Here is a 13,063-nt window from a genome sequence, read left to right as displayed (position 1 = left end):
AAAACTTAGGCAGAAAAAGAACAACTTGAGCAATAAAATAAATAACTATATGGTAATACCGCATTATAACCCACAGCATAAAATAAATATCCACAAGCCCATACTGACATAAGAAATGAACAAATAAATGAATTTTTAAAATGGGTAAGAAGTGGCAACTCTTCCTTACAGAGGAATTCCAATTAATAAATGTAGACAGAATGAGGAAAATAGAAAAATCGCCAGTACAACACCATAGTAATGACTGCCACATGCAAGATCTACTGATCCATGCTCAAGAGTAAATGTAAATTTAAGCAAAAACAGGATATTTGCATAGTCTCTAAATATTCTAAAGATTTGCCTTAGTATCTTCTAAATATCTCTAAACATCTTCTAAATATTCGATAATTACAAAGGGTAAGTTTCAGTGGGGAATCCTGGCACACAATGCCTTACTTAGCCAAGTGACAAAGGTTACTAGCACTGGTAATACATCCCCATTTGACATTCTGAGAAGGCCTATTACCTTTTCAGTATCCTTTGCAATAATGTATAACCTCATTCTAATCATGAGAAAACACCAGGACAAAGCCCAAATTAAGAGACAGTCTACAATAACTTAAGTGTAGGTCATGAAAACAAAAAGACTAAGGAGTCCAAATTTATGTCCAAAAAAAAAAAAAGACAAAAAAAAAGTTAACTATTAAAAACTAAAATAAAATAATGGTTTAAAAATATATATATATGTACATATGTATATTGGGTATTAACACAAACTAGATACATAGGAAAATAAAATAAATAAAAAAGAAAAAATTACAGAAAAACTACTTAAAATTGTTACATTCAAAAAAAGAAAATGGCTGAAATCACTCAAATACTTCCTTTTCACTATGAAATTTTAAGGAAAGCAAATGTAACAGTTACACATGTTATTAGTGATTTTGAATTATGCTGCCAGCAAATATTCAGGGAAAAAAAGTTGACAAATAGTCAAAAAGTTAGGGCATTTGTGTACCTAATATTAGGAAGAAACGATTAACGATTTTGAAATGGACTCTGTGGTCAGCTTGTTGGTAATGAACATGGTTACCTAACATTTGCAAGTGGTAGTGATTCAAGAGGTAATGTACCCCTCCAAAATTACTTTAATCCACACTGTGACCTGTGAATGTCAAATTCAGAGATTAGCCACATAATTCATACAAACCAGTTTCTCAAACTGCCTAAAATCATGAATAACAGAAAAGCATTATATGAGTGTTTACAAGAAAATGAAAAAGTAGGTCCAATTACACTACAATGATGTTTAGCACACTTGCTATAATAAATAGGTTTCTCAGATTGGAAGGTCAGAAAGAGAAAATTCTGAAAGGCCAATGGTTACCACAGTGAGAGAAATGCTGGTATATCGGTCAGGGCTGAGGCCAAATGTTAGTGAGTTGAACAATAAGAAAGTGAAATTAAGAAAACAATTTCATTTATAATAGCACAAAAATAAAATTATGAACACTTAGGGATAAATTTCACAAAAGAAGTAGAAAACTTGCAACTCTGAAAATTATAAAAAAATTACTAAAAGAAATTAAAGACGTAATAAACGGAAAGGCATACCATGTTCATGGATCGGATCACAACATTGTTAAGAGGGCAATAGTCCTCACATTGATCTACAAATTCAACACAATCCATATCAAAATTCTAGCTGACTTTTTTGCAGAAATTGGTGTGATGATAACAAAAACACAAGGACCCAGAATAGACAAAATAATCTTGAAAAAGATGAACAAAGTTGGAGAACTCAGTTTCAAATTCAATTTCAAAACTTACTACAACAGTACCACTGCAGTAATGAATAAAGTATGGTTCTAGTATATGAATAGACAAATAGATCAATGGAACAGATTTGAGAATCCAGAAATAAACCCTTCTTTTTAAGGTGAACTGATTTTTAACAAGAGTGCCAAGATAATTCAAACAGAGAAAGAATAGTCTTCAAAAAATGGTGCTGAACAACTGGATAGCCAAAGAATGAACCTCTACTTGATATCATATACAAAAATTAATTTAAGAAAGATCATACATCTAATGTAATAAAATGTTAAAACTCTTAAAACAAAGAAGTCTTGATAAAGATGAACTGGGACTTTAAGGAAATTGATCAAGCTGGGAGGTCTGTGGGCGGAACTGGGATCTTTGAGCTCTATGGTCCTAACTTTCTTTTTATAAAACTCTATGCAGCCAGTTGGCTCAGTTGGTTAGAGCATAGAGCTCACAACACCAAGGTTGCCACATGGGCCAGTGAGCTGCACCCTCCACAACTAGACTGAAAACAACTTGACTTGGAGCTGATGGGTCCTGGAAAAAAACACTGTTCCCCAATAAACAATATTCCCCAATAAAAATTAAAATATATATATATATGTGTATATATATATATATATATATATATATATATATTAAAAAACAAAAACTATGGTTCTAATTTCCTATCTCCCTGCCTATACATATATCATCCATCTTGGCATATGGTCAGAATGTGTACTGGCTTGTCAAGTCTGCACATTCTCATGCTGTTGCAGTATTTTTTCGTTTTCCCGAATAAATCCTTTTGTGATGGACTACCTAGTCAGTGTTACTGTTCAGTCAACAGTCTTCATGATCTTGGGTTAGGCAAAGCCTTCCTAAGACACAAAACGAAAAGCACAAGTGACAAATATATAGACAGAAAGATAAAATAAACTTTATAAACAAGACTTCATAACTAACCTAGTTGCAGTTTCAGGCTCTCCCAGAATTTTAAACCAATCTGTCTGGAATTTCCTCAACAATAGTAAAATAATCTGCCTGATAAGACCCCAGCCTTCCCCTAATGGAAGGTGTTCTTGCCTGAAATAATCCACACTTAATTTCATAGTCCCACCCTCTTTCTGCCTATAAAACTTTCCATTTTGTACAATGGAAGGGTCAGAAGACCCTTCTAGTTGCTAGATGAAATGCTGCTCGATTCATGAATTGCTTAATAAAGCCTATTAGATCTTCAAATTTACTGAGTTAAGCTTTGTTTTTTAACAGAACTCTTCTAACTCAGTAATAGAGATAAATAAGTCAACCTAAAAACAGGTAAAGGAACTGAATAGACATTTCTCAAAGAAGATATACAGGGCCCGCCTGGTGGCTCAGGTGGTTAGAGTGCCGTGCTCCTAACACCGAGGTCCCAGGTTAGATTCCCCCATGGGCCAGTGAGCTGCGCCCTCTCCAGCTAAGATTGTGAACAACAGCTCTCCCGGGACTGGGCTGCCGTGAGCAGCCGGAGGTCGGCATGGGCTACCTTGAGCGGCCAGCATGAGCAGCCGGCAGCCGGAGTGAGCTGCTGTGAGCAGCCCACGACGAGCAGCGACCGACTGCCTCAGTCAGGTGGAGCGCAAGGCGCATAATACCAACATGGGCCAGGGAGCTGTGTCCTACACAACTGGACTGAGAAACAAGGGCTTGAACCAGAGTGGGATGAGGAAAGGTGGAAGTAGGGGGAAAAAATGACACACAACAAGATGCTCAACATCATTAGCCATTAGAGAAGTGGTGGCAAGAATGTAGAGAAATTAGAACCCCCATACACTGCTCCTGGAAAGGTGACATGATGTAGGCACTATGGAAAACAGCTTGACCAATACTAAAAACCACTGAATTATACATTTTAAATAGACGAATAGTAATAGTGCATGGATTATATCTCAATAAAGCTGTTAAAAACAAAAATGAGAGATTTAAAAAACAGTGAGCTGAGAAATAAAGAACGGTAAGGAAGTAGAGACAAGAAAGTGGAATAGGAGAAAATTTATAGTTCTCTTTTCTGAAACTCTAAGCGACCCCTGGGGGCGCTAAATGCTCACTAGAAGACAGCTGGAAACAGGCACATGATGGGCCACGTGATCAAGGGCACAGCAAACATCCACGTCTCCTCCACCCCACAGGCCACTCCCTGCCACTCCCTGCTTCCTCTCCAGCCCGTCCCTCAGGCAGTTTTTAAACTCTCTTTGTCCCATCTCAACCCACTCCTACCACACCTCACCACTTCCTCTCTCCCCACTGCAGGATTGTCCTTGCAATTTCAAATTCTCCTGCCTCTGCTAAACAAAATGAAGTCTCCAGCTGCTACTCCCAACCTTGCAGACCCACTTCCAGCACATCTACCTTCCTAGGAATAGTAATAACCATAATAGCAAGATAATGTGGTTAATCAATTAAAGAATTTTTTAAACCTTCCAGCCCCACCACGGAAGAATATGTAAGCCTCTGGGCTTTTATTTCCCGTGGGAAAAGTACTCCATGCTTTCCCATGGTTTCAAAAGTAGAACCAAAGAAAACTCTCTACCAGTGCAGTTCAGGAAGTTAGGGAAGTTAGGAAGAGGAATTAACCTGGAGTTGCCCCAGGGAAGAAGGTGGGGGGAAAAGGAGAGAGAAGCTGGTGGTTTGATTCCTAGAACGGACTAGCCAGATCAGGGCGAGCTAGAGGGAGGGGAGCTGGACAACTGTTTGAGCAGGTGACAAAGGCCTCACCCTGCCCACTCACAGATCCCTAGATGGGGACAGGACTTCTGGACTTCTGGGATTCCTATAAGGAGGGAAAGGGGGTTTGTTGTGACCTTCAGCAAGGTCATGGTCTCACGAGCAGTGGGGACTTCCCAATGGCTCACTTCACTTTTCCAAAGCACAGAATAGGGGAGCAGGTCCTGGATGTTTCCAGGCCTCCAGCCTCTGCCCCACCACCAGTTCATCCCGTTCATTATAAGATGGGTCACCCTAAAACACTGCTCTGAACACCATAAAAACAGTCTCAGCAGTCTCGGTTCTCCACTTAATGAAAGCCTGACTCTTAACTCTGGCTTTCTGCGCCTTTGTTAACCCAGTTATGACCCAGCCCCAAGACAAATCTTCACCCGGCACACCAACTCTTTCACATATGCTTTACTCTAAACTCCAGCAATACGGACTTGGCATCCGGCTTTGGTCACATGCTACCACGTATGGTTATTTATGTTCTGTTCCCCCTAAAAAACCGTATCTTGAGGCCCTCTTTGGATCTAATCTGCCTCTGATTTCTGACGCTGTGTTCAATAAGTACTTCTTGAGACAACAGTGATGACCTATAATTCACAAGAGTTGAGTACCAACTGCATGCTAAGGTTTGTCCTAGGTACTGGAATCCTAAAATGAAGAAATTATTGAATTATCCAAAAAATATTTATACTTACCATATGCTCCAGCACATTTAGAAGTTTCTTTGTATATGCCTCTCAGAAACCAGAAGGAATATCCAATGAATTCAGAGGAAACTGAACTCTTATGCCAAAATCTAAATCTAGTCTTAAAATACAAAATCGCATTTGAAAATAAAAAAGCCAGCTTCCAATTACTTTACCTACTTGAGTTAGAGATAAAGGTATAGAACATATTGTATACATAATAATCATTACAGATCACAAAATAAAATTGGAACAGAACTCCACGCATATCAAGTCCCATGCAAAAATTAGTACTTACAAACTATTTTAGGCAAAAGACATGCTTCTTACAACTAAAAATGGCCAAGAAATTAAGAAGAATCTCTATGTCTTTATTTTTTATCCCCACATAACTTACAAACAGGTAGAGAACCAATTTTAAAATAATTCCATCGGAGAAAAAAATGACAAAGTAATTACATAAAAATAAGAGTTAATACACATAGAAAAACATACTTAACTATTCATTACAGTAAATATGCCCTGAGGTGTTGGGACATGCGTGGGGAAGAAACCTGAAGCATACACGACAAACTGCTACCAACAGCTCCAGAGGATGCAGTTCAGAGGATTTCTGGGTTGTACATTTCTGTGCGTGTATACGCTCAATAGAGACTTACTTTTTTAAAGCAACAAGCACTTTTGTAATCAGAAAAAAAACAAGAATTTTTTTTTTTTTTAAGTTCTGGAAAACAAATGGGAACTTTCCATTCGTCACTCACAGTTCTTTCCCTTGAAACTGTATTGTGAAAAAATTACAACTCTTCTCCTTACTTAAAAATAATGGTGAGCTGCTTCTTCATGAATGATGAAGGTCGTTTTACACATTCTGTAGAATACTTTCATGGGATTATTTTAATTAACGGTTTCTAGAAATGTAGACATCCTCCTCTTCCAGGTACAGGGAGAGAAACACCCTTACAAAGTGGATGCCCCTTACAAATAGAAATGTCCTTTTACAAAGGGTAGCTTCTACTTTGTTTTCAGAGCTTCTCCCATGCCTGCTGTTTCTTAAAATTAACCATAAAACTAAAAATAATCAGTATCTCGAAGAGTTATGTTTTGGGGTGCCAAAGTCGGCTCCCCTTAAATATCTAAGACTTTTTTTTCAAAATTAGCATATCCAAAACTGAAACTGCCCCCCAAAGCCTGTCCCACCTACCAGTTTCTCTACCTCAGAGTCACCTGGACCATTTTCTCTCACAGCCCACATCCAAATCATCAGCAATTCCTGGTTCTGCCTTACTCCCCAGACTTCCAACACTTCTTACCACCTTTGCTCCTACAACTCTGGTCCAAGCCACTGTGGACCAAAAAAAGGGGGGTAGAGGGGTTTTAAGGAAAGTAATCTCACAGAATGGTCTGACTGCTAATTTCCTAACTGGACAGATTAAGGTGGGTGGTCATGCCCCAGGCATGTAACTTTTTAATGAAAGGTTTCCCTTTGTCTTAAACCAGCCCTGTCCACTGTTTCAGTGCATGTAGATTAACGCACCTTTGAAATAAACCCTAACCTCCCTCTGTGCGTGTACTCTTCCTACTTAAGTTCAAATGCATAAAAGAAGCTGCAACACTGTTACTCTCCGGAGCATGTCATCAGTTTGGCTCAAGTAAACTCCTATAAAAATTCTCTACAGGTCTGGACGTTTCTTACGACCAGACCGCCATCACCTCTTGCTTGGATCACTGCGATAGTCTCCTGGATGGTCTGTCTGCTTCTACTCTTGCCCCTTTAGTCTATTCTCAGCAAAGCTCACACGGCGATCCTTTAAAGCATAACTCAGATCACATCACTCTTCTGCTCAAAACTCTGAGTTGATTCCACATTTCACTCAGAGTAAAAATCCTTACAATGGTCCACAAGGCCACTGACCTGGGCCAGTGTTCCCTGACTTTATCCCAACCACTCCCCTCCCTCGCTCCATCCTAACCACACAGCAGTTCCTAGGACGGGCATGCCACTGACTTAGGGCATTTGCCCCAGATGTTCCCTCAGCCTGGAACACGTCTCCCCAATATCCACAGCTCCAACATCTCTTTCGTGTCTTTACATAAATGGCACCTTTCCTGACTACCTGGACCACTTATTTAAAATTGCAACCCATCCTAATTATCTCACCAGTACTCCCCACTCTTTACCCTGTTTTCTTTTTTCCATAGCACTAACCATCTTCTAACATGATATATTTTATTTATTTGTATGGGTTTTTTTGGTTTTTTGTCTTCTCCCTCTAGAATGTAACCTCCATGAAGGACAGGTCCTTTGTTTATTCTTCTGCTATTTCCCAAGTGCCTAAAACAGTTTCTGGGACACAGTAGGTGATCAAGGATGAATGTTTCATCAAAAATGAATGCATCTTAGGAGGCACAAAAGGAGCTAAGTAATAATATACACATCCCCCAATTTCACTCCTATAACCACTCAGAGTAGGGAGGGACTAAGAGGTAGAAATCACCTAGGCAACGGAGCAGCCCGGGATGGGGATTTAAGGATCCTTCTGTTATCAGCTTTCTGGGCCATATCTCAGTCTACCTTTAGCAATTACCACATGCTCTCACTGTTGAGTTGCTGGCATGCAGAATTTAATATTAACCATAAAAATACTTTCCATGACTATAAAACACACCTTCGACAGAGTAAGTCCAATCTGAAAATCGACTGTTCTTAACCCATAATCTACCAAGATCAATAAAGTCAGGATCCTCTGAGTTGGGAAATATTTTAACAAAAGAGAATATTAAACAAATGAACATGTTATTAGGATTACCTCTTAGACATCAGGTGACAACCACAACCTAACAATGTGAGTTCATCTACCAGATGATTAACACTGAAGAATGTAGGTCAGCTGCTGGATAAAATCCACAAGCCACTCAACCCATCCAAAGGCCACTGCATGTGACACTACTCACTTCCTAAACTGAGCCTTGGAACTACTTCGTGGCTTTGTAAATAGTTGCCAAATTATACCACAGATGATGAAGGTTTCATTAATGTAGGGCTTCGCAATCAATGCCAAACCATAGCCAGCACTAAGAAATGAATTTATTTACTCTAAAAGAATGACTGGTCTAAGTTGAAAAGTACGAGTTGCCTTGCAGGTATTTGTGGACTTCTCCCGTTTGTTTTCTCATACGACCCAGAGGAAATTTACCAGAGTAAATTCTTGTGAGGGACAAAGCCTGGAAATATTCTTCAATACTGATCTTTACTCCTTCGTTCAACAATTACTATCAAGTGCCTCCAAGGACTGTGAAAGGTACTGGAAACAAGACAGGTCCCTCCACTGAGTTGAGTTTAAGGGAGAAGAGAGAAGCTGACAAAGTAACTCCACGTGAGATGAGTGACACAGAGGTGCAGAGTGCCACTGACTGGTGGGGGGGGGATGGGGGTTGACCTGAGGTTGAGGAGAAAGAAGCCAGATCACTGAGGGTCCTGAGTCCATGCTAAGGACTTTACAGACTCTAGCCTCTGGGCTACTGGAAACTTTTGTAAGGTTTTAAGGAGAGTAATAAGTTCTTTGTTTTTAAAACTATCAATTCAGCTTTAGTTTTGAGAATGGGCAGCAAGAATGAATTTGGAGAGACCAATTAGCAAGAAATCTTCCTTGAAGGATGGTGGTGGTAGTTAGGAAGGAGAGAAATGGGTTGTTAGGATGGAGAGAAATAATCAAGAGAATATTTAGGAAATATAATTGGTAAGAGTTAGTGGCTGATTAGATTTGCAGGGTGAGAAAAAGTGTATGTTAAGGATTTCTGGTTTGGCCAAAGACTTCTAAAATAAAGACCTCTTCGTAAATTTTAATAGCTAAAAAATAAATGAACGTATGCTTATGTAGGAAAGTTGCCTGAAATGTGTCAATAAAATGAGCAATTGGTTTTTCATGATGATTCAAACGTTTAAGGTTTTTAACTTTATTTCAGAAATTCTGTTCTAAACAAAATAACTTGACTGAGAATCCTCTTGTTCTTAAGTATTTATAACATTCTATCTATAGATAGATACATATATATGAAACAATTATTAAGCAAGTAAATTGAGACTTCAAATTTTGGGCTTTAACTTGAGTTCTCTCACTAACTGCATGACTTTAGGCTAACCATGTAACTTATCTAGGCTTTAGTTTCATCGTGCACTTGAAAAAAACTCGAGACTAAGAATTAAGATTCTTCAAATATATGGTGATGGAAGGAGAACTGACTCTGGGTGGTGAACACACAATGGGATTTGTTGATGATGTGATACGGAATTGTACACCTGAAATTATGTAATTTCATTAACAATTGTCACCCCAATAAATAAATTAAAAAAAAAAAAGAATTAAGATTCTGCCTTCTACAGACTGATGCTTACATGTTGGGCATTATTGTACTCCAGGTTCGGGGGCCTTAGGCATGGCTGACCAGTGGCTTTTTTCTTCCTCCTCTGTCCTGATAGCTCTTTACCAGGCCAAAACAATGCAAAAGCATTTCTCTTAAAAAATGTTTCTGAAATTAGGTAGCAAAAGGACTTTCTCCCCAAAAAGTCACACCTCAAAGACACAGATACACCTAACTCCATTAGAGCTTTTGTAAAAGGCATAATGAAAAGGAGTCACCGAAGTCATTTACAGCTTATCGTACATATACTACCTTTGAACACTGGTCCCCTGTGAAAGCCTTGTTCCCAGGAGAAAATCAGCTTTGAGTGTCATTTTTAAGTTACACCTGCTCTGGAACATTACCCACTTGTAGGCGTGGAAATTTCCTGTACTTGTAATGCCATCCTCGCAATTTCCTTAATGTAAATTCAGTTTCAGGTAAGCCAAAGTTATCTAGGTCCAGACATCCAAGGGTAGCATTTAATCTGTTCACCGTAAAATAAATGTCATTTCAGAAAATCATACGTAATAAAAACAGAGACTGCCCCTAAAACACAAAAATCAACCTAAAAACACACCAACATCACGTGTCAGTCTGATCCAGGAAACCCAGAAAATTCAAGTCTGTCCCTATTGTGAGTCGCCCTGGTTTAACTTCTGGACGTTCCTGCCCTCGTGGTGAACAACCAGGATAATAAGAAATAAACAGCCACCACCACCGTCACCTTGAATGCTAAACGTGAAGAGACACATCTCCTGCAGTGAACTTTCTGCCCGTCGCTATCCGCAAAGCGCGGCCAAAGGACACGTTCTCCGCGCCAAGGAGAGAAAATGCACGAAAATGTCCCCAGATTATAAAGGGGGAAAGAGACAGAGTCAAAGACGAGGCTGGGAGAAGTTGCTTCCCGGCAGGGATCCAGACCCAGGTGAGGAAAGTCAAGACGGGAAGAGCCCAGCGAGGTCAAAGATGGAAAATTAAAAACAAGGGATCGTGACAAAGTCCGGGGAACGTGGAGGAGAAGCAGAGAACAGGGCTGGAGTCTGTGGGTGGTGGGAACAAATGGGGGGGCGGGGAGGGCAGAGGACGCGGAGGGCTCGGGGGATGGGAGAGCTGGGGGCAGAGGCCCGGGAGCGGAAAGGGGAGGCACAGCGCACCCTCCAGGGCCTCGGGGAGAAGGGTGTCGGAGCGGGGCGGCATCCTCACCTTGGTTTTAGTCCGGCTGGCCTTGGCCGGGCGAGCGGGTCTCACCGCCTCAGCCATAGACCCTACGGCGTCCCCGTCGCCGTTTGTTTTTGTCAAACCCTTGCGCTCCCCACCTGTCCAGTTCCTCCCTCCCGACTGTCACATGACCGACCCTCCACCACTCCGCGAGCAGAGGCGGCAGCGCGGAGCGCCTACGGGCTGCGGCGTAGGACAAACCACGCCGGGAGGCCGTCTCACTGGACGGTGGTGGCCCCGCCCCTTCCGTCAGGCCCCGCCCCCTGGCCCCGGCGCGCTGGGCCCCGCGGGCTCCGCCCGGGAGGCGGATCCCGCCCGCTGTGAGCGCCTGGGCGGCGGCGCGCCGGGCTGGCAGGTCGCGTCAGTCTCCCCGGCTCTGCTGAGCCGCGCGCGGTTTGGACCCCGGGTGCGCTGTCACCCCTCACCCACGTTGGCTTCAAGGAGTCCGAGGAGAGGTGTTTGTCAATCGGTCTCGTTTTAACTTGCAGATCACCAGCTCCAGGTAGCCTAATTCTCTGCTTTGCGCGCAAGGAAACAACCTGGATGTTCCTCGACATGTCGCTTCAGGTTCCTTTTCTGTAGAGAGGAATAACGATGCTTGCCTTTCCGCGTGCAATGAAGATTAAATAGGCTAATCGTGACAGGTGCCGGGTAGCCGCAGGCATGTCAGTAGGTGGTAGTTATTGTCGTTACTGTGCAAGTTTCCAGGCGGAAGACGTCTGCCCCGAAGAAGAGAGGGGGGAAAAGCAGCAAGACAAAAATCCATGGAAAATACTCGTAGTATAGATTTTACACACCTTCATTGAAAAATTCCAGATGTGAAAAACGTGGCACCATTTCCCTTCCTCAGCTCGGCAGTTTCTTTCCTTCCAGAGCCCTTAGTACCTCTTAAAATAGTACTGAGTTGTTTCTGTGTTTGTGTCTGTCCGTCTGGCTAGAATGTAAAGTCCTCACGGGCAAGGATCTTTGTTTTGTTCCTTGAGGCATCCCAAGGGCCTCTAGGACACTGGCCAACACATAGTAGATGCTCAATAAATACTTGACGAAGCGAATGAATTAATGAATGAGTGTGAATTGTTTTGCCTGATGGTGGGGTGAGATATTGATGGAGTGTATGGGAGGAAAATAATAGATTATGCACCCTCTGGTAGCAAACCCTAGAATGAAAAATAGAGGAGTGTGCCATGAGAAATGAAAAGGACTTCAGAGATGCAGCCTGCATAGTGTCTTGGTGAAGAGCTCATTAAACATATAAAATAGTTTCGCGTATTTCGCTAGTATTTCCTCTGGTCTGGAAAACTCTCTGACCTCTACCAATTCAAATCCCTTTGGCCTCCAGAGTTTCTTAAGTGCTAGTCACTGCTTACAAAACAGAGCTGGCCCTACCTTCACTTCCCGTGCTTTACAGCTTAGTTGGGAAGCAGACACAATGCGTAGATAAAGTGCAATAAATATATCACAGTCTATAGGGAAAAGGAGGCGTACTTTATAAGCTGAATTTGTTAGACCTTAGTAGAATAGTGTAAGTACTTAGGTTTATTGGTCAGTCAGTTCAGGCAATAGAAGAAATCAAAACATTCAATACTGAAGTTTTAAATGCTTGAAGACGGCCCACCTGGTGGCTCAGGTGGTTGGAGAGCTGTGCTCCTAACACCAGGGTTGCCGGTTCCATTCCCACGTGGGCCGGTGAGCTGCACCCTCTACAGCTAAGATTGTAAACAAGGGCTCTCTCTGGAGCTGGACTGCCGGCCGTGGTCAATATTAAAAGTTATTTTTAAAAAATGCTTGAAGAAATTTAAGTCATATGTGGGACTGGTTGTTTATCAAAGTTTGGTTTATTGATTTTGAGTTGACCGAATGTTACAGTTCCCCCTTCAAAGTGGTTATTCAAATGTATAAAATTTATAAATAGGATGTTGAAATTTATGAAAATAACTTGAAGACTTAAATTTTAAAATGTGTATAACTTGAATAAATTGAAGATTATTTTTTAAATAATTAATTTAAAAGATTAATTTTAAAAAGCAATGACAAATGTCTTTTCTATATATAAACGCTTTCTGCAGTAACTAAAAAAATTCACATTGACAGCAAGCAGGGTTAATTACTAATCTAATTAGCAGTGAGTAGTTTGCTAGTACTGATCCTTGGGTAGTAATAATCACCATTTCCTGAGCTCTGACTATCAGCCAGAAACTGTTCTGAGTATTTTTCAC

The 13,063-nt window shown here is 41.1% G+C and overlaps 1 protein-coding gene across 4 annotated transcripts in view; it reads right to left on the bottom strand.

Annotated features, from left to right (window-relative positions):
• The window catches only part of EPG5 (ectopic P-granules 5 autophagy tethering factor), a 98,810-nt gene extending 87,844 nt beyond the window's left edge, over positions 1-10,966 (bottom strand). For all 4 annotated transcript variants that reach the window (XR_013995313.1, XR_013995314.1, XM_081079135.1 and 1 more), the window contains exon 1: positions 10,833-10,966. Coding sequence is in view for 2 of the 4 variants with exons in the window: in XM_081079135.1 (XP_080935261.1) it covers positions 10,833-10,889 (57 nt within the window). In the remaining 2 variants the exon portion in view is untranslated. The remainder of the gene's footprint in view (positions 1-10,832) is intronic.
• Between the last annotated feature and the right edge of the window lie 2,097 nt (positions 10,967-13,063).

This window comes from Rhinolophus hipposideros, assembly GCF_964194185.1.
Source record: "Rhinolophus hipposideros genome assembly, chromosome: 17".
Lineage (NCBI taxonomy): Eukaryota > Metazoa > Chordata > Mammalia > Chiroptera > Rhinolophidae > Rhinolophus > Rhinolophus hipposideros.
This window is presented reverse-complemented; position numbering and strand designations above follow the sequence as displayed.